At 44.7% G+C, this 22700-nt stretch overlaps 1 protein-coding gene across 10 annotated transcripts in view; it reads right to left on the bottom strand.

Moving 5' to 3' along the window:
• LOC139052300 (protein transport protein Sec16B-like) overlaps window positions 1-22700 on the bottom strand; it is a 492173-nt gene that overhangs the window by 49785 nt on the left and 419688 nt on the right. For 9 of the 10 annotated variants that reach the window (XR_011509833.1, XM_070529379.1, XM_070529382.1 and 6 more), the window contains 3 exons: window positions 20973-21065; window positions 18842-18944; window positions 9335-9397 (listed from right to left, as the gene is read on the bottom strand). Coding sequence is in view for 9 of the 10 variants with exons in the window: in XM_070529379.1 (XP_070385480.1) it covers window positions 9335-9397; window positions 18842-18944; window positions 20973-21065 (259 nt within the window). In the remaining variant the exon portion in view is untranslated. The remainder of the gene's footprint in view (window positions 1-9334; window positions 9398-18841; window positions 18945-20972; window positions 21066-22700) is intronic. The other variant, XM_070529385.1, reaches the window with a different exon arrangement.

Raw genomic sequence — 22700 nt, 5'->3', positions numbered from 1 at the left:
GTTGGAACCGCCGAAAACGGCGAAGTGGTTGGGTGGGGCTGGTCCTGACTGACAGCGGCATCATGTATGGGGCAGAGCATAGAGTTTCTTACAATATACTAAAGGGAACTCTGGCACTGAAGTCGTTGATCCACCAGGGGAATGATGGGAAGTATATGGATTTGTCTGATCTTCGTGCTTGCGGATTCAGACGTTCTTGTGGCTTTGATTATTATGCTTTTTATGCCTTCATTGTTGTAAATTTCAGGGCAATCTATAGACTTTGAAGTGCAGAAGATGCTGCGAACACGCGCAATCGCTACAAATTGCAACGATTGAGCTTGTCGTGGTGGCCACATTGAAACGTGCCAAGCGTCTCAAGGCACTGGCATGCCCACGATAAATTCATAAGGGAGTTTCACATCGCTCGTCGATGCATGCGTCCGTGGCGTAATGGTATCAATATCACGCCTCTGTGCTAGAGGTCCTGTGTTCGAATCGTGCCATCGGACAACTTTAATAATGTGTAATTATTTATTATGCAGTATATCGTTAAAATGATGAGTTCACATAGTCAAAAGGCCATTTTAATCCAGAAAGACGAAGTTTAGGCAAATCGATGCACTTCCCATAATTCCCATGCTGGTACAACTGCTCTCGTTGCAGCTCCCGTAGACACTTGCGCCAGAGTTCCCTCTAGTAATTATTGTATGAAACTCTATGGGGCAGAGAGACAGGAGGGCTAAATTTGTCATCGCTTGTCTGACAACGGCCGGTACAAGCGATACAGAACATGCATTGCCTGTGCAATGCAGACGAGGAACGGTGAGATAAATGGCTTCGAGCTCGCTACGAATTAACTGCGTCAAATTTTTTTGTCCAAACAGAGAAGGTCCACAAGGCTGTTCTTCACAGGAAGACGTTGAAGCTCTATTTAGTAGCTTGTTGAACTGCTGCGTAATGCAGTTCGCAATTGCGGCACTCCTTGATGCTCGCGTCCACGGAGTCATAGTTCTTGCAGATAAGCAAAAAAAAATTTAACTGTCGGGTTTCGGGTTTTACGTGCCACAACCACTTTCTGATTATGAGGCACGCCGTAGTGGAGGACTCCGGAAATTTTGACCACCTGTGGTTCTTTAATGTGCACCTAAATCTAAGTACACGGGTGTTTTTGCATTTCGCCCCCATCGAAATGCGGCCTCCGTGGCCGGGATTCGATCCCGCCACCTCGTGCTCAGTAGCCGAACTGAGCAACCACGGCGGGTGATTCGGTAATAATCGAGTATTCGCATACCCCTACTGAAAAGTAATCTATTACTTTTATGTTGCTTATCTCCCAATCTTGTGCTTAGCAGCCTAACACCATAGCCACTGAGCAACCACGGCGGCTTTGCAGATAAGCAGGTTGAATGCATCACCTGCTATGCCCTTCAGGATGCGGCCAATCTTGTCGGTCTCGTTCATGTCTTTGTCAGTTTTACGACAGAGTGCGAGGACATATATAATATATGCCTGGCAAGATTCTGTTGATGTTTGAGCACGGGTCGATAGCTCCTTCTTCAATGCCAGCTGATGGCCAATGGGCTTTCCAATGAGGTCAAGAAGCTTCTGCTTGCAGACGTCGCAACTCGTTATGTCATGTTTGTGGGCCTTGTACCATGCTAGTGCAGTGCCTCAGAGGTAGAATATCACATTCACTAGCAATATCGTTGGGTCCCATCAAATATTTTCACTTACACGCTCATACCAGGAAATCCAGTCTTCAGAGTCCGTACCATCAATGCCATTAAAGCTCCCTTGGTCTCGCGGCTGGGACAACACGACGGAGGTCTGAGGTTGCGGCCCCGGAGGTGGGCAGTCTGTCATTTTGGTGCTTTGGCTGTCGATTGTCATGTCGGGGCTCATGCGGCGATCGCTGCAGAGCTCCGTGTTGGCACCTCGCCACTCCACCAAAATGTTGCGAGGCGGAGACAATCACGAATGATGTTTATGCAAGGCGAATGCTAAAGGCACCAGCCGAGACTAGAACATAGCGGTCGAATCGCCCTCAGCAGCAACAACAACATTTCTTCATCGTCTCTTGTCTGCACGTCCTGTTCTGCATTGCGACAATATTGTTGACGTGTGTGGCATGAGACCATATCATCATCATCAAGGTTACGCCCACTGCAGGGCAAAGGCCCTTCCCATACTTCTCCAACTACCCCGGTCATGTACTAATTGTGCCCGTGTTGTCCCTGCAACCTTCTTAATCTCATCCGCCCACCTAACTTTCTGCTGCCCCCTGCTACGCTTCCCTTCCCTTGGAATCCAGTCCGTAACCCTTAATAACCATCGGTTATCTTCCTTCCTCATTACATGTCCTGCCCATGCCCAGTTATTTTTCTTGATTTCAACAAAGATGGCATGAACTCGCGTTTGTTCCCTCACCCAATCTGCTCTTTTCTTGTCCCTTAACGTTACACCTATCATCCTTCCTTCCACAGCTTGTTGCGTCGTCCTCCATTTAAGTAAAACCCTTTTTGTAAGCCTCCAGGTTTCTGCCCCGTAGGTGAGTACTGGTAAGACACAGCTATTATACACTTTTCTCTTGAAGGATAATGGCAACCTGCTGTTCATGATCTGAGAATGCCTGCCAAACGCACCCCAGCCCACTCTTATTCTTCTAATTATTTCAGTCTGATGATCCGGATCCGTGGTCACTAGCTGTCCTAAGAAGATTTATTCCCTTACCACTTCCAGTGCCTCGCTACCTATCGTAAAAAGCTCTTCTCTTCGGAGACTGTTAAACATTACTTTAGTTTTCTGCAAATTAATTTTGAGACCCACCCTTCTGCTTTGCCTCTTCAGGTCAGTGAGCATGCATTGCAATTGGTCCCCCGAGTTACTAAGCAAGGCAATATCATCAGCGAATCGCAAGTTACTAAGCTATTCTCCATTAACTCTTATCCCCAATTCTTCCCAATCCAGGTCTCTGAATACCTCATGTAAACATGCTGTGAATAACATTGGAGAGATTGTATCTCCCTGCCTGACACCTTTCTTTATTGGGATTTTGTTGCTTTCTTAATGGAAGACTATGGTGGCTGTGGAGCCGCTATAGATATCTTTCAGTAATTTTGCATATGGCTCGTCTACGCCCTCATTCCGTAATGCCTCCATGACTGCTGAGGTTTTGACTGAATCAAACACTTTTTCGTAACCAATGAAAGCTATATATAAGGGTTGGTTATATTCCGCACATTTCTCTATCACCTGATTGATAGTGTGAATATGGTCTATTGTTGAGTAGCCTTTACGGAATCCTGCCTGGTCCTTTGGTTGACAGAAGTCTAAGGTGTTCCTGATTCTATTTGCGATTACCTTAGTAAATACTTTGTAGGCAACGGACAGTAAGCTGATCGATCTATAATTTTTCAAGTCTTTGGCATCCCTTTCTTATGGATTAGCATTATGTTAGCGCTCTTCCAAGAGTCCGGTACGCTCGAGGTCATGAGGCATTGCGTATAGAGGGTGGCCAGTTTTTCTAGAACAATCTGCCCACCATCCTTCAACAAATCTGCTGTTACCTGATCCAACCCAGCTGCCTACACCCCCCCCCCCCCCCGCAAAGCTCTCAAGGCTTTCTTTACTTCCTCCGGCGTTACCTGTGGGATTTCAATTTCCTCTAGGCTATTCTCTCTTCCATTAGTGTCGTGGGTGCCACTGGTACTGTATAGATCTCTATACAACTCCCCAGCCACTTGAACTATCTCATCCATATTAGTAATGATTTTGCCAGCTTTGTCTCTTTACGTATACATCAGATTCTTGCCTATTCCTTGTTTCTTCTTCACTGCTTTTTGGGCTTCCTCCATTCCTGAGGGCATGTTCAATTCTATCGATATTATACTTCCTTATGTCAGCTGTCTTATGCTTGTTGATTAACTTCGAAAGTTCTGCCAGTTCTATTCTAGCTGTAGGGTTAGAGGCTTTCATACATTGGCATTTCTTGATCAGATCTTTCGTCTCCTGCAATAGCTTACTGGCTACCTGTCCGGCGGAGTTACCAACAACTTCTATTGCACACTCCTTAATGATGCCCATAAGGTTGTTGTTCGTATCTTCAACACTAAGGTCATCTTCTAGAGTTAAAGCCGAATACCTGTTCTGTAGCTTGATCCAGAATTCCTCTAGTTTCCCTCTTATCGCTAACTCAGTGATTTGCTTCTTATGTACCAGTTTCTTCCGTTCCCTCCTCAAGTCTAGGCTAATTCGAGTTCTTACCATCCTATGGTCACTGCAGCGCACCTTGCCGAGCATGTCCACATCTTGTATGATGCCAGGGTTAGCGCAGAGTATGAACTATATTTCATTTCTAATCTCGCCATTTGGGCTCCTCCACATCCACTTTCGTCTATCCCGCTTGCGGAAGAAGGTATTCATTATCTGCATATAACTCTGTTCTGCAAACTCTACTAATAACTCTCCCCTGCCATTCCTAGAACCTATGTTGTATTCCTCCACTGACTTGTCTCCAGCCTGCTTCTTGCCTACCCTGGTCGTATTATTCGTCCGTATCATTCTTCGCCAACTCTCGAATTTATTATCATGAACTGTTTTCTCATTAATATTTGCTTTTTTCGATTGCTTGATAATTCAGAGAATTCTGCAGCCCTTATCCATGTAACAAATATTGATAGGCATCCATACTTATTTTCAAAAAGGTCAAATCTCAATACAATGAAACTTCGATATAACGAAGCAAGCTGCTCATTTTACCAACTTCATTATATTGAGGTTTAACTGCATTTCATTGTCTTCAAATGGAACCTAACAAATTTTGCTTTGTGCAGGCAGCATGGAAGAAATTTTTTTTTTTTCAATACTGGATATGTCTAATTAGAGATGAACCTGAAGATTAAATTTTTTGGTTAATATCATAATAATATACCGTTAGAGGTTCAGGTTGTTGGCAACACAGTGCACTATGGGCTGAAAAAAATTTTGTGGTGATTGCATGAGTACTTTTCTAAAACACTTACATCCAATTCCCCCAAAAACTGAAAAATGGCATTCTGAGAAATACACGTTTTTATGTAGATGTTAGTCCACCTCAACTTTCTATCTTCTTAAATGTGGAGCATTTCTTGCATTTCTTGCACATAGCACATGATTGCAAAAATTCCCGAAGGATCTTAATGCCAATAAAACAAAACCCGAATATCCTTGCTCCAACATTGAAACTGCCACATGGAGACCTCTCGACTATATTTAAAAAGCGTGCACTATGGCGCACATTGTTGTTACTCTCTTGTTGTCACCGGTACCTTTGTCCACGTACTGATTACGCTGAGACTTTCTTTTCCGCGTCCACTTTGCATTACTTATTGGCATGTTGTGGCACCACAGCATACTAAAATAATCCACAAAAAAATGTAACACATGGGCAAAATTGCACAAAACACAGAAGAAGCAGCAGCGATCATGCAATACAATACAGTAATGCCCCCCAATGGCAAAATTTGCAGTGTCAACTGAAAAACTAGTGATAAATTGCCTACAGCTTTCCTAACAAGTAAAATTATGCAATAAAACACAGGAATGCAGCACCTAAAGCATAAAGCATGGCACATAAATGCGGTGCGCGCCTGCAATTTTTAAATCACGGGGAACATGGCTTTTGGTGCGATGTTTAAATGGCTTGGAGTGCTCGTTGACAGCTTCCACTGCACTGACTTGCTTCTCAAGCTTTGTACAATTTTTTGGTGCTAAAAAAAAAAAAAATATGCATTTTTTTAGTCGGTTTACCTTACCCCCCCCCCCCCCCCCCTCATAATGTGCAGCCCATTTTTATATTCACTAACTTCTTGACCCACTCGCCCCTCTTTCTCGCAATATATCACTGGAATATATTACGAAATAAAATCGTATCTGATCTAAATCGCAAGGAACACAAGGAATGAATTCTTAGCAAAACTGAAACACTTATTTAATGCACATACCTAGGATTCTTTTGCTCATTCATTCAATACGTCAGTGTGTTCTTGTGCTTCACTTCTGTATTTCTTTATTTATTTTACCACATTTTTATGTTCCTTGTGCCCATGCCTTTATTTTAGGTTAGCATAGAGTCCATGTACTATTTTAGTATTTCCTAGTTGTTTCGTTGTTTTATTTTAACATGCAGTATCTATTTGCATGTGTAATTATTTTAACAAGCATTACCTGTTTGAATTATGTATTTTAATTATCGCTGATTTATTGTAATGCTCATTGGTAATGGTCATATGGGTCTTCCAAGGTTTAGGTGGGTTCTTGTGCTCTACTTCTTTTTCTCTTCTATGTTCCCTGTGCATGTTCGTTTAACACGAATTTCGACATGCTACTTAAAAATGTTTTTTGCTTGTATTTGTTTTACTTTAACCTGCATTATGCATACTGTATTTATCATTTATTTATTGCCACACCTTATGTAATGCCCGCATGGGCCTTTAGGGTGTCTTGAATAAAATACAGAAGTGCACTGTCACTTGCAATTTACATGCCCTTTTCAATAATCAAAGGAAATGCTACTACAGCTGCTTTTACTGAGACTCCCTTTCCGCTTTATTAATACCTGCTGTTTCTGTTTCTTCTCTTTCCAGACATTGTGTGTCGATTGCGTGTCTTTGCCTACTTAGAGCTCGCAGCTCGTGGTTACAGCTGAACAAACATCTACACCAAATTCACATGACAGGTTCACAGATGAAGAGGTCATGTAAAAAGTGCACAGAATGTGCGGCTCCAGCACACATTGACACAGACGATGAAGTGAACAGACCAGGGAAACACTCGACCATTCCACCACCATACAACAGCCTGGCCAGAGATCAGTCCCACACATGCGTGCTAGCCCAGCTGCGGCCTTCCTGAATCCTGACTCCTGGACAGGTAGCTGGCCCCAAAAGCGGAAAAGGCAGAATTCGAACATGAAAAGACAACTGTTATTAATTTTTTTATTTTTTGTCTAGTCATCTGCGATATGTGCAGCATAAGAATATCGTGTGGCATATTTATCATCCATGTTTGGGATCTGTGATTTCATCTATCTACCATGAAGGCCCCTTGGTTTCCCAAAGGCAAACAAAAAAAACAACCTTTTGGAGTGTTAAGTCTAATCTAGACCTGGGAGTGTTTGTTAGTGCTACTTGCGGCCATGGCAGTGGATATGGAACATCTTTCTAATCATAGGTGTCACACAGTACATGTGAACTTAGAAGCAGGCAAATGGCCAATTAAACCTTCAACTGCTACCTCATGTCATCACAGCTACCAAAGCTGAGGCCCTCATTGTGCAATGAGTGAGAAAAATAAGGTAAGCCAAGGGGCTCGAACACTCCAAGGGCTAATCTTGTATAGACACACAAATACCCTCGAAAGTGAACAGGAGATGGTTGCCACAGCAGTTTAACTCTTTCCTTTTGGGACTATAGAAATTGCTTAATTTAATCCACAGTTTTTCCGCATGTTTGTTAAACATTTCCATTCAAATTCTTCTAGAAATGCCATACAACATCTGAAATAATGATTGAACTATAACTACAGGTCAAGCTTGACACTTTTTGGCAGATTGGGGGTTCTGGAAAAATGAAAATTTGACTGGCGGTATTATTGAAACTAGTCTCTAGTGCTCCTGGCACTTCCTCAATAAAATGATGCAAAATTTTTGCTTTGGTCGACCTGACAACACAATTTTTAAATGACAGCGGTAGTGAAGACATGGAAGCTTCTGCCGGGTTGTCTAATTTTCTGATACGACTTCTAGGCCGTTTTAAAAATGTCTCAAGCAATGGTAGAAGCTCATGACTGTATGTTATTTTGATAGTGTTCAACTATCGTGTTTTGACAGCATATAGAAATCATTACAAACAATCCTTTCCATCTTGTAGGGTTTTCACTCCCACAAGAGCACATAGTCGATTTCAGACCGACCTTCAACCAAAGCTTGACTAGCAGCCTAATCTTTTACATTTGGACACTGCCTGTGCAAGCTCTCTTATTCATTAATGTACAATATTGTGCACCACTTCACATTACAGTACAGTTTCACATAACAATTTTCAAAACTGCCTGAGCAATTATTACTGCTAGTACAAATTATTAGAAATAATCCTTCCCATCCCGTTGTATTTTCACTTACACAAGAGCATGCAGTCAACCTCACACAAAAGCTTGACTAGCAGTCTAACCGTTTACATTTTGAACACCGCCTGTGCAAGTGCTCTTATTCATTACTGTACAATATTAGGCGGCACTCCCCATTACAGTACAGTTTCACATAACAATTCTAAATAATTATCTGAGCAATCATTACTGCTTTATATCTATTCAAAACAACAGTGATCGGGCTATAATTTTATGTATCATGGTGCGAGTTGCAATGACTAAGTCTTAAAATAAAGCATTATAACATAAAACCACGAAAAATGAGTACATTTTTAGCCTTAAGGGAAGAGTTAACGGTAAAGCATTTCACAAGTGATGCATAACATGTAGCTCAGCTCCCACTTGTGGGTTGTTGTCTTTTCATCCAGTTTAAATTTTTTTCGTCTTATTTCTACCTTTCAACTAAATTTCCCCTATGCTTTCCCTGGCTTCATTGTCTCTTTGCGTCACATAGTTGTACTTAAAAGTGTGTTTGCCAGATTCTCACTAATCCATCGTTGTATGTAGATCATTACAAACAAAACATGGATAACTGCATTTCCAAAGTAGGGTTCTGAAACTTCGTAAAGCAAGAATGTATTGCTGCTTCTCCCTAGAAAATGAAATGATAGTGCAACGACACAATTGCACACAATGCACACAAGCTCAGCCTAGCTGAACAGCATCCACATTTGAAGTGTTGAATTCAAGATGGCTGACACCTTTATTAGATGAAGAGTGTAACAGATGGGATTACACAAAAAGAAGCACAAAGACATGGCATTTATTAAGTAATCCTGAACCAACTAACCAGACAGTCAATCCTCATCGACATCCTCATGTCTAGAGAAGCACACATATAAATCTTTCCTCATGTAAGTAGGAGATGCAGCCAGGCATATCCCAGAAGAGACAATTTCTAGTCTTCACATTTACAAAGAGACTAAATGAAGACTGTGAAGAATAAGGAGACTTCTATGAGAACAAAGTCATTGCACAACATAAATAAGGAAATAAATATGGTTGTGGAACACTTCGCCAACAAGTAGCATACATCCAAAACATTGTACAACACTGCCTAGCAGGAACACCGCTTAGGTTTTCTATAAAATAAACGAAACTCCCTCAAAATTAGTTATACATGACACATTTACTATGCAAAGGAAAGAATGAAAGAAAATAAACTCACAGCGCTGCTTGCTCAGTTGAAAGCGGTTCTCTCCTGGCTTGCTACTCAGTGGACTTGGCTTGCCTAGACCAGATACAAAAAAAGGAGACTAATTGACTCCCCTTCACATCAATGTACTTTTGCCTCTTGGCAGCGTATAATCCAGCAACTTTTTCTGAAAGCTAGCCATGCTTTCTTGCCTGGTTATGTGACCTGATGCGTTCAATGCAGTAAAATCATCTGTGCAGTTATTTGGCTCACATTATAATAAATGGGATATAGCATTGCATGAACCTGAGCCAACCCGAAAGCCTAGGCCGGACCATCCATAACGTTTTCTGGTGGACCCAGGCCGGGCCCAGGTTTGAGACTGTGGGTCGGGCCGGACTCAGGCCCACTCATTAAAGGGCCTAAGTTGGGCTTTCGAGCACATGCGAACATTATGCATTGTATGGTCCAAGGTATTCTGTGCCAAGCTGAAGTGACATGTGCAAAGAGCTGGCTGTTAGTATACCTTAGCAAAGACAATGAAGTTCTAATTTTTTCTGTTCCACAAAACTAACATTGTTTCTAAGTTGGGAAAATTATATAAAAAAACCCTCTTCAAACCATTTCTGTGTTACCACTTTTGTGATTGCACTATTACCACTCCCGACACTATTTATATTATTTTAGTGCTAACGCAATAGGTGTCTCTTTGTACTTGTTAGTTTATTTTATGCTGTATGTTCCAGAATTCACTGTTTGTACATGCACCAGCCAAGGTCCATCTAAATAGGTTGCGAAGCTTGGAATGAAAAGCATGCCTAAAACTATTGCCAGGGATATCAGTTAGTGGTGCACAATTGAAGCATGACTAGGTGGGGGGGGACAAACACTGAAACTATAAAACCTATGCAAAAAAGAAAATGTTTAAAAATTTTTAATCAGAATACTGACATACAAGTAAATTTTCCATTTCAGATATTTTTTTCCTGCACTGAAAAAACAAATGCAATTTTTTTTCTATTTCATAATTATTTCTTTTTTGGCAACCCCTACCAACCAGTGATTCTGGCGCGAGACTTCGCAAGGCAGTGCAAGCCAGCTACTACGTCATGAGGAAGGGCATTGCTCACTTGAATGCGGTGGTTTCGTGCGAGTTTCTTTTTTTTTTTCATTATTATTTCCTTGCGTGTTTCAAAGTGTGGTGTGCGCTTCTTTTCATATTTTGCGTGACCGAGTGTACTGCATTCGTCAGCAAAAGGAGTGAGTGCAGGATTTTCGTTATCGTGCAAGTTCCGACTGCGACATCTGACAGGCTTGTCTCGTCACAACGATAAATGCGGAACGCGCCAAAAAGAAACGTCGTGCTATGTTCGTTTACTCTCCATAACACAGGCTCTGAGTGTCCGAAGGGCAGTGAAATTAGTAAGTCGAATGTTTTCTAAATGATAATGTGGGGCAATGTTGTCTGATGACTGTAGTATATGAATACATGGTGTGGCACAGAATCGCAAATGATTATGCGGAAGTATTTGCATAGGTTGCTATGCATTACGACTGTGTGCTAACCATAGTACATTTAATCATTGAAACATGTTTTGTTTGGTCAGTTATAATGGTTGGATCATTCAAGACGAATAAAAGTGAAATTGATTTTGAAAGCTTTTTGGCAGTGTACTTTATGTCCATCCTATTCGCTCACCTTCCTAAGGAAACTACTGGAGCGATTGTCATCATTAAAAGCCTAATTATGTTCACATTAAGGCATATGCCACTCCTATTAGGAACATGCTGAGAACATGCTGGCGTTTCAGCTGAGGTGAGCCGCAAGCTCGCCTCAGCCTCAAAAGAAAAATAAGTGCTGTTGTGGTGGCCGTAATGCCGGACACTAAAGAAATTTAAACATTCGTGCCAAGCAGAAGAAGATTTTGACGTCACTGCCATTTCCAGTTCTGATGTAACTTTTTTATTTTTTATTTTTGCTTGCTGTTAGTTGTCCCCGCGATATGTAGATGGCGACGGTTACAATGAGCCCCATTTTCTTGACATGTGGGCTTCTATGGAAGCTTCGCTAATAGTTTACATATACTATGCACCTGGTGTTTGAGCAAACATTCTCAAAAATATTTTTAAATTGCTTGTGCCAGATAAGACAATTCTATTCCATGAGCTGGTCTACTCGAAGAGGTAGACATTACTTTTGAATGTAATCACGTGGTTTTTGTTCATATTTCACTGGCTTTCTTTAAATGCTGAAAAATATCACCATGCAGCATGTACGCTGCCTCAAAAAATTAGATCTGTAGTTTCTGAATCACAACGTAATGAAACACAGTTGACCCTTAAGAGAATATTAAACATTTTGAATACTTTATCTCAATAAATAATTAAGGGGAACATAAAAAATTTTCAGGAGTTCCACATGACGGAAAACCATATGTTGTTTTTACCTAGCTGCAGATGACTGCTTTATTAAAATCCTTGGTTCAAGTTACGAGAAGCACGCTGTATAACCTTAAGCTTTCTTTTATCTTGGTGCAAGAAATTATTAACCAAGAGCCGCTTTTAAAAATTCTTGTAATCATTAATGTTTCCAAAGTGTAGACAAAAGTATTAAAGAGAATGCCCTGGGTTTGCTTCTATCAGCCTTTTCATGTTAGTTGTACACTTTGTAAAAAAAAATTGCTTTCTTTTATTGTCACTATACTTTTAATTGCGATGGCGTTTCATGTACCGCATAAGTACTAATTCATTTATACTCTAGGGTATTATGTGCCAAAACCACGATATGAATACAAGGCATGCCATAGTGGGGACTGGATTAACGTCAACCATCTTGAGCTCTTTTACGTGCCCCTAAATCTAAGTACACGGCTGTTTTCGCATTTCGCCTCCATCTAAATGTGACCACCGTGGCCGGGAATAGAACCCACATCCTACAGCTTAGAAGTGCGACAGCTTAACTGCTAAGCTACTGCTGCGGGTGAAGCAATATTTCTATGCACATGCACACCAGATTTTCCACCTGGATTGTCCACTACAAACGACAAGGCACCAATAATGATCATGACCATCAACAAATTTCCTCCAGCGTGTCAGGGCCGGGCTTGGTCATGCACATGTGGGCCCTGGCTAAGCTCAGTAATGCATGCCTGGGCTTCAAATAACGGGCCCTGGCCAGGACCGGGCCGAAAATTCAGGCCTGTGCAGTGCTCTAATATGAGGTTTTATGGCGCAAGGGCCAGGGATGGTCAAACAGAACCAAGAAGTGGCATTCAAGCATTCATTTTCTCACAAAAGTGCCTTTGCGGCATTTGAACCGAAATTTAGCTGAAACAACGTAACAATATTTTTTTGGCTAAAATATCTAGATCTGCTTCAAACTTATACCCTAAGTCTTTGATAATTGCAACTGGGAGAAAGAAAAACAAGAAAGGGGGAGTGGAGGTACAATTAAGGTAATACCTATGAGATTGCTTCCCTGCATATAGATGCAGTCTGTGAAGAATAAGGAGCCATCCTGAGCTACTCACAATATTGTTACGTAGAAAGACGCCGACGAAAAGCTATATGTATACAAGTATATTTACAAGGCAATATGCCGCACTTGGCCAAGAGGCAACAGCTCGCGCTAGCCTCTAATCGTCGTCGTCGTCTTCACCCTGCTCGCCTCTTTGTCATCGCAAATACTGTTCTGTAGCACTACCTCCGGCGGCAAAAGCGCCGTCCCGGAGCGACTAAACGCCGGACTCGGATGCAGTGTAGTAGGCCTTGAGCCTACTGACGTGCACAACATCACTAGATGCTAGAGAAGAGGACAAGGTTGAAAGCACAGGAGCAATTTCATAAGTCACAGGCGTCACCTGGCGGAGCACGCGGTAGGGCCCCATATATATCGCGAAAGGAGCTTCTCTGAAAGTCCGACGTGATGAAAGGGCGACCACAGGAGCACGAGCACACCAAGCGAAAACTGTATGTCACGGTGGCGGGCGTTGTACTGACGCTGCTGAGTGCTTTGTGAGGCTGTCAGTCAAGTACGGGCAAGCTGGCGTGCATGGTCCGCGAGGGCGATGGTGTCGTGTGCATACTCGCTTGTTGAAATCGCAGCAGGAGGAGAAGTGCCCTGTCTAGGGACAAGGTTGGTTCGCGACCGTACAATAGATAAAATGGAGAAAATCCGGCGGTGTCGTGCTGGGAAGAATTGTACGCAAATGTGACGTAAGGAAGGGCAATGTTCCAGCCGTGGTACTCCTTGGAAACGTACTTGGAGAGCATATCAGTAAGAGTACGGTTTAACTGCTCTGTCAGGCGATTGGTTTGAGGATGGTATGCGGTAGTCAGCTTGTGTTGAGTGGAGGAGGAACGCACAATGTCGGCGATAACTTTCGAGAGGAAGTTACGACCACGGTCAGTAAGCAGCTGTCGCGGGGCACCATGAAGTAAGATAATGTCACGCAAGAGAAAGTCTGCGATGTCAGTGGCACAACTGGAAGGGGAGCCCGCGTGATAGCGTATCGGGTGACGTAATCAGTTGCGACGGCTACCCATTTGTTCCCAGAAGATGACGTGGGAAAGGGACTGAGGAGGTCTAATCCAACACGAAAGAACAGTTCCACAGGGATGGTGGTCAGCTTGAGATGACTGGCACGTAGCACCTGAGGTGTTTTCCGATGCTGGCAAGGATCACAGGCAGCAACATAGCGTCAGACAGACTGAGCGAGACCAGGCCAATAGAAGCGGCAGCGGATGCGGTCGTAGGTGCGGGTTACCCCATGATGTCCTGCAGTGGGTGCATCATGCATCTCAAAGAACACAGTCTGTCGTAGATGTTTTGGCACGACAAGAAGAAGATCAGGGCCGTCAGGAAAGAAGTTCCTTCGGTACAGAATGCTGCCCTGGAGGACATATCGGCGAACGGATGCGTCGGTAGGTGTAGAGCGCAGACGCTCGATGAGTACTCGCAGCAATAGGTCTCGGTACTGCTCATCGGCGATGTTACCGAAGGCAGACACAGAGAAAATGCCATTGGCAGTACTACTGTCGGCATCGTCAGGCTCGTCTACCGGGTAGCAAGACAGGCAGTCAGCGTCCTTGTGTAGTCGGCCAGATTTGTAGGTGACATAGTACGAATATTCTTGGAGGCGTAAGGCCCAGCGACCAAGTCTTCCTGTAGGATCTTTCAGTGAGCATGACCGGCAAAGTGCGTGATGGTCTGTGACAACGGAAAAGGGTCGGCCATATAAGTAAGGGCGGAACTTCGCAACTGCCCAAACTAGGGCCAGACACTCATGCTCAGTGATGGAATAGTTGCGCTCCGAGGGCTAGAGGAGCCTGCTGGCACAAGAGATAACACGGTCATGGCCGCGCTGGCATTGTGCCAGTGCTGCGCCAATTCCGTGACCGCTGGCATCAGTACGGACTTCAGTAGGCTCAGAAGGATCGAAATGGGCCAGAATGGGAGGCGCTGAGAAGGTCGATTAAAAGCGAGAATGCAGAGTCCTCGTTATCGCCCCACTGGAAGGGGGTGTCTTTCTTCAAAAGCTCGGTTAGTGGTCGGGCTGTGGTCGCGAAATTTTCCACGATACCGCGGAAGTACGAGCAAAGGCCGATGAAGCTGCGCACATCCTTGACACACTTTGGAACAGGGAAGTGCGTAACACCATGGATATTGCCTGGGTTCGGTTGCACTCCGTTGGCGTCAATGAGATGTACAAGGACGGTAATCTGGCGATGGCCGAATTGGCACTTCAATGCATTGAGTTGCAGACCGGCTCGCCGAAAAACGTCCAGGACTGCTGAGAGGCGCTCGAGGTGCATAGCGAACGTTGGGGAAAATACTATAACGTTGTCCAAGTAGCACAAGCACGTGGACCATTTGAAACCGTGAAGGGAGTCCATCATGCGTTCAAAAGTGGCAGGAGCGTTACATAGACCGAACGGCATCACTTTGAATTGATAAAGACCGTCGGGTGTTACAAAAACAGTCTTCTCGCGGTTGAAATTGTACACGGCAATCTGCCAGTAGCCGGAGCGAAGGTCAATAAAGGAGAAATAGCGAGCACCGTGGAGGCAGTCAAGGGCGTCATCAATCCGAGGTAGGGGATACACGTCCTTTTTGGTAACCCAGTTAAGGTGCCAATAATCCACGCAAAAGCGCTATGATCCATCCTTCTTTTTGAACAGTACAACGGGTGACGCCCATGGACTACATGACGGTTCAATAATGCTCTTGGCAAGCATTTTGCGAACTTCGCCGTGAATAACTTGACGCTCAGCCTGTGATACTCGATACGGGCAGCGATGAATAGGAGGGGCATCGCCGGTATTAATGCTATGTTTAACAGCTGTAGTTTGGGCAAAAGGACGATCGTTAAAGTAAAAAATATCGTGGTAGAAAAACAGAACGCGGCAGAGTTCACAAGCGTGCTCGAACGGCATGTCGGGCGCAATCATTTTCTGTAAGTTGGTGGTGGTACAAGTTGCCGACTGCGATGGTAGAGGAGGATCGGCTGAATTGTCGTCAACTGAAATAGATGCTACTGAGTGATCCTCGAATGAGCAAAGCTGGGCGAGAGACATCCCGCGTGGCAGCACTTGTGTCGTCAAGCCAAAACTGACCACTGGCAGGCAGACGCAATTCGCCGTAATAGATTAAACGGTATGAGGCACTGTGATCTCATGTGTAAGGAGGACGTCTTGCATAGGAGCCGCGATGTAGTGACCGTTGGGGACTGGTGGGGATGACACGAAGTCAACGTAAGTCAGTGCCGAAGGTGGCAAGCTAACGAAGTCGACGGAACTGAGGCGACTGGGGTGTGGTTCAGCGGGATCCAGAACAGGCAGGTCAAGGCTGAGAGTATTGGCAGAACAATCGATGAGAGCAGAATGTGCGGAGAGGAAGTCTAAGCCGAGGATGATGTCGTGGGGACAGTGGGCGATAACTGTGAATAGCACTACAATAGAGCGATCGGCGAAGAAGACGCGGGCGGCACACATACCAATTACAGGGGCTGTTCCGCCATCAGCGACACGGACAACAGGCATCGTGGCGGGCGTGATGATTTTCCTCAGCCGGTTACAAAGGTCAGCGCTCATTACCGATAAATGCGCCCCAGAGTCTATGAGAGCAGATAGATACAGGAACACCGTCGACTTGCACGTAAAGAAGGTTCAGATGAGTGGGCAACGTCAGGAGAGGATTTGGCGGCGTAGGGAGCAATGCAGCGTCACCTCGAGGCGCTGCATCGTCTAGTTTTGCGGCTGGGAGCGGCGTCCGAAGGGAGTCAGCGAATAGGAGTGACGGGGCTGGGGAGAGTGAGATTGTTGTCGTTGGGGCGAAGGCGAACGAGAATAGAGGCGGTTCGGTGCAGGAGAATCTGTGGCGGCATTATCGGAGCGGGCAGCATAGCGAAGAGAAGGGCCACCTGGGGGGCGAGAGTTGGCAGTATAAGTAGACTGGTTCGGGGAACTCCAGCGACTGCGACAGTGCCGAGAAATGCGCCTGATTCGATGGCAGTGAAAACAAATGGGCTTGTCGTCTGCAGTGCACCATTCAGATGGGTTGCAGAAACGTGATGGGTAAGAAGATGCGGGACGGGGTGGAATCGAAGAAGCCGGGTGGGTATCCGGACGATGGGCCGAGCAGATGGTGTGAAGACCCATGTTTTCGAACTCTTGGCGGACAACTGCCTGGATCAGTGAGACCGTGACTGCAGATGCGTTGGTGGGACTGGAGTAGAAGGCAGCCGGATAGGCGGCCTCGATCTCATGCCGGACGATCCTGGTAACATCGGCAGTGTTGTTGGGGCGAGGAGTGTTGGCACAGGAAGATGTCGCTGGGGTGTTGGGCAGACGGGCAAACTGCTGGTCGATACGTCGGCTTTTAGCGAGTTTCAGGCGGTGGTACTCTTATATAACTGCATCCACCGTCGCCACATTGCTAAAAACGAGCAAGTTGAAGGTGTCATCAGCAATGCCTTTGAGGATGGGGGAGTCCTTGTTGGACTCAGTCATGTGTGCGTCAACTTTGCGGCACAGAGCCAAGACGTCCTGAATGTACGTGAAGTAGGGCTCTGTTGACGTCTGCACACGGCCGGAAAGCGCCTTCTGCACGGCAAGTTGGTGACCGTAGGGGTTGCCGAACAAGTCTCAGAGCTTTTGCTTAAGCGAATCCCAACTGGTGAGCTCATCTTCGTGCGTCCGAAACCAAACTCGAGGTGTGTCACCGAGGTAAAAGACTGCGTTGGCGAGCATAATAGTATGGTCCCACCGGTTATTGTGGCTGACGTGTTTGTACAGCCTGATCCTCGACGTCTTACCCATCTTTGCCCGAGAATACGCCAGGATGACGGGGAGCGGGGAGAGTGATGTAGGTCATCGAAGTGGCAACAGGTGTCGGAGGCGGCTAAGTTGTCGTCGCCGGGAGCCATGAAGGAAGGCTCAACGTACCGTCCACTGCGAAGCTCCGTGACGAGGTACAGGGAACGTCCACCTCCACCAGATATGTTATGTAGGAAGACGCCAACGAAAAGGTATATACAAGTATATTTACAAGGCAATATGCCGCACTTGGCCAAGAGGCAACAGCTTGCGCTAGCCTCTAATCGTTGTCGTCGTCTTCACCCTGCTCGCCTTTTTGTCATCGCAAATACTGTTCTGCAGCAATATTAAACACTTAGTATTTCGATTAACTGAATCCTTCTGTACTTCTAAAGTCTACAAAGTACATGTATCCACTTTTCGCAGCAAGGAACACTGAAGCTAAATGTGATCCCAAAAAGCTTTTGCACTAACCAATGTAAGTGGCTATTCTATAATCCATTATCCCTTGACTGCCACATGTCCTTTTTATGGCACTAGTTCCTAACCATTATCCAGTAATTTTCGCACTTAGTGGCATGTCAAAAGTGTGCAGGTTAGACATGCATTCTCTGGACCATGCACTGGGACTAACAGTAAGCAAAACCACTTTCAGGGTCCCTTGTGTATGTGACATAGTGCGACACAAAGCTTCATTGTAGCAATAAGCAGTTGACACCATTCGGCAATAAGAAACAATTGAAAAGTGTGTCCTCCCCCCCCCCCCCCCACTCCCCAGGTTACATTATTCCTGTCTGCTTCTACTGCTTCAGCCAAGAGGCACACACACACACACACACATACGCGCGCCATGAATGGCATCTGTAAAAGTGGCTACACTAAGTGACAACCTAAGAATTCAGCACAAGTTTCTCCCCATAAGTCCCTACTCCATCTGCCCACTGCACTTCTGCGCTGCAAAACATAGTTCCTGAGGGCCACCGATATTCAAAAAAGTTTGCCTCCGCCTCGATTCTACAGAAATGAACAAATGAACATTCGCTTGGTGCATCGATAAGAATTCTCTATGAGTTGGACAGTGGTGTACATGTGACTGCGTTCTTTTGGTTGTCACAGATTATCGTGAGCATACAGCACTTGGTTGCTGAAAGGGAAGCTATGCAAGCTGTTCAACTGAGGCAACTCGTAGCAGCAACAAAAGTGAGAAGCAGCACTACGGCTCACCTCCAAAGCTTGTGTCCAACGGAGGAGCTGCCATCCGACTCTCCACTTCACCAGGCGCAGCGTTCTTGTCGACCCAGCACTTCTTCTGCTCATCCCATACAATCTGTAAACATAAGACAGCGGGACAGTGGTGAGCACTGTAAGAGCGCAAAGGTGCTACCAGACGCCAACCACCATCCCACCAAAAGGTGTGCAGCGAAGCAGGCAAAGCAGAAGGAATGGACAGTCACAGATAGTGTGAAAGGCAAGTGCAGACAAATCTATGTAATGTCAAATGGAGCATGAAGGCAGCATGCTGTTGAGCACTGCCTAAAGCAAAGGTACAACGGAGGACCTTCGTCAGTGGTCAGAGCTATGCTCTGCCCACGTTATCAATGGGATCAGCCAGCCATGAATAGTTGATGATATGAGTGGCATAAAATCCAGTGGAAGGTATCGCTACAAAATTGGGGCCCTGCTGTACTGGAAACTTTGGAAATGTTGTCACTTCACTAGCAAGATAGGCCCTTCATTATCAAATCGCTTGCACATTGCAAATACTGCAGTACGACATTAAACTGACACAAACACAAACTTCTCTGGATCATATGACATGTGTATAAAGAGTAAACAGACTCTAGCATTGTCACAAAACTTAACAACCACTAAATGTGCTCGCTGCTATCGTGACTTAAGCATTGTTTTAATTTTTGGGCACAAGTTTGCCCAATAAGCAGTTTGGTTCTTTACATTTATTCTTCCTGCAGTGTTTCTGCCTTTGCACTGTCACCTCTCCATGAGAATAAGTGGCATAGCCAACATACTACAGCCTTCACAAACACAAACACTCTAGCAGGGCTTTCTTAAAAGAATAGGAGACATGATGGAAGAACCCATGACAGAGAGAGACATAGAACATCAAAGTGGGCAGCTTGCTTGCCAACTGTAGTTGCCACCACTCAATGATACAGACGCATTCTGAAACTATGTGATCCAGGAATGATGAAACTAAGCGAACACAGGCTACCGACATTTGAGCGTTTAATTAAGCAGGTGAAGGTGTGTGTTTTCATTGGCCCTGTTCTTTATGGCATGATCACCTAATTTACACTATTGCAGGTGGCTGCCACCACTTTCGTCAGCGTACTCATAGATGATTCACACTCAGTCTCAGTCAATGCCAATTAGCGGAACCATTTAGCAATCAAAGATGTGATCAATATGCACATATTTGTCTGCTTTCATGTTATTTCTGACTCAAGCAGTGAAAATGCACAGATGTTACAACAGTTGGCACTAGACTTGGATGAGTAATTGGAATAAATAACACTCAGAGAAGGCAACACAGCTTGGCAGAAGGAAATGGGCAGTGCACTGTGATGTGAGAATGCAAGTATAACTACTTTGCCTGTGCAAACTTTGTCGTCTACTGCTCTAAGGTACTTTTCCTAAAGTGATCACATTTTTGTTTATCACTGTAGCATATTATTTCACCATGATCAGTTCCTGCTGAAAGGTTTAAGCTGTGGAGAAATGACAGTTCCTCCCTGTAAGCTTGAAATCTAAGACGAGCGCGTGAGAGGGAATATAGAGGGCATACTGGCAGACTGGGCGTATATGGCTGGCTCAGGCTTAGGACGGAGAGTGTTCAACAGTTTCAGCTGCTTAATGTCACATGTAGCTGCAACACTTGCATGCGCCATGCAAGTACTTCAGCTGCAATCAACATAATGTGCTAAAAAAAGAACTTTAAAAATTTGCATTGCCAATGAAACGTCACACACTATGATCATTATGCATCATCTATCCAATACCACACCGAGCCTTTACAGTGTTTTATTGCACCTTAGCATTGCCAACAGTCTTCCTAAAGTTAAAACACGAGCCAAGCATACAGCAAAAACAGCACAAGCAAAATTTAGACATGGCATAAATAAGTTGTAAGAGATCTTCGTGCAAGGTCTGAGTCTGACAAACTCACAAAAACCAGTGTATCTCCAAAAATACTGTTGTGCAACCATACAATATTCTACAAATCAACTTTGTGGAGAACAAAAGACAATGTTCAAGAGATGACGCCACAACCGAAGCCATGCCATGCATAAAGCAAAAAGGGGAGCGAGAGCATTCCAAGTACAGAACAAACACGTACATCAGGGTCCTTATCGTCGGGCAGGATCATTTGATTGGGGCTCTTGGGAAGCAGCTTCCCAAAAATGCCCCCCAGCCAACTCTTGCCAGCCACCTACGCATACCGCAGTGGCACATCTTAGCAGTGCCTCATTGCACTCCTGTGGCTTTTGATAGACAACAAATGACACGACTGGTGAGCAAGCTATGACCACATATGAATTACATCACTGCAGGTCCCACAGCCTGTGATGTGCATGCCTTGAACTAATACTGCAAGACATGCTGAAGTTGCACCTCAGCTACAACAAAGCTCAAGGTAAGCTTGCATGTCTATGCAAGCTACAATAAAGCTCAAGATAACCTAACATGTATGTGCAAACATGTGCATACACAGGTATGCTAGAGTTGCAGCATCTAGCAAAATGACAGCAACAAAAGCCACAGATGTGTAACTTGTTTCTCTGCAATTAGGGTTCACATGGGCCCATGTGAACATCAAGGAATCACCCATTTGGCCATACATGACTAGCAGCTGTGACAGGCAGCTACTGAGTAGGAATACTACAGACTTAAAGCAATGCACGTTCTCTTTTTCCTCTATGCTTATATTATATAGAATGCCATTGAAACAACTTCCTGCCTTCTTCAAAAATCCTTTGTACCAGATGAGCATAGGCATGTTTTGCATGACACGAAGACAACGTTCAGCACCACAGTTCATTGGACACGAGGACAGAGCTCCATCGCATCCTAGGGATGACGAGCTTCTTACGGCTATCTGTCACGCAATCACATGGTGCTTAACGAATTTCCCTTGAGCTTCTTTAGTTGCATATCTCGACCGTCCCACTGTAACACTGTACCTCATACAGCAGCAGCAGTTGCATTCTCAAACATGCAACTAAGTGAACTTCCTGGGTTTCACAGGCTAGCTGCATCGCTGTCCTCTAGATAGCTGCGGTGACTACCCTGCTGGTCGCGGCACGCACTCCACTGAAACCACCCCCAAGCTGCATTCAACGCAGTCCACATTCCTGCCATAAAAGCCATACAGCGAGAGCATCACTATTATAGCAGCAGCAGTTCCATTCACAAGCAAGCAACTAAGCGAACTTCCTTGGTTTCATAGGTCGGTTCCTTCTATTCTTGATATCTTTTAGAATTTGTCAACTTTTTAGAATTTGTCAATCCTGCAACTGCTGCTGCTACTGTTGTTGCTGCTATTGCTTTCCCCTGCTTATGTACTCACATTGTCTTCATTGTTTAGCCATCCTCATAATGCTGAAAAATGCTGAGCTTTGTAAACAAATGGACGGGCTAGAAGCTATATTCAAGCATCGGTTGAATTAGTTAGTCGACCGGCTTATTATTAGTATACAAACTAAGCTCCAGGACACAGGCTTAGGCGTCGGTGCAGTGAGAACTGAAGTTGGTCGCATGTATGACAGCCTAAAGCTTTTAAACAAAGTAGTCGAGTCAACCCGACCCCAACAGCTTGAGTTGTCTGTGGCAAACCGTGCTGAGAGTAGAAAACGAGGCCCTTCAAAGGAAAGTCACTAACCTTGAGCAACAACACTCAAGATTAAATAACTTGGAAATAAAGGGGGTGCCTTGTACCCAGGGGGAGGATTGTTCCGCAATCCTGACTGCCATCAGCGACAAAATCAACTGTACAGTATTAGCCACTGATGTCGACACAGTTCATCATCATCATCATCATCATAAACTTCTCCAACTACCCCGGTCA

This window comes from Dermacentor albipictus, unplaced genomic scaffold (genome assembly GCF_038994185.2).
Source record: "Dermacentor albipictus isolate Rhodes 1998 colony unplaced genomic scaffold, USDA_Dalb.pri_finalv2 scaffold_21, whole genome shotgun sequence".
Classification (NCBI taxonomy): domain Eukaryota; kingdom Metazoa; phylum Arthropoda; class Arachnida; order Ixodida; family Ixodidae; genus Dermacentor; species Dermacentor albipictus.
The sequence above is the reverse complement of the archived record's forward strand: the minus strand, read 5'-3'. Positions and strand labels throughout refer to the sequence as shown.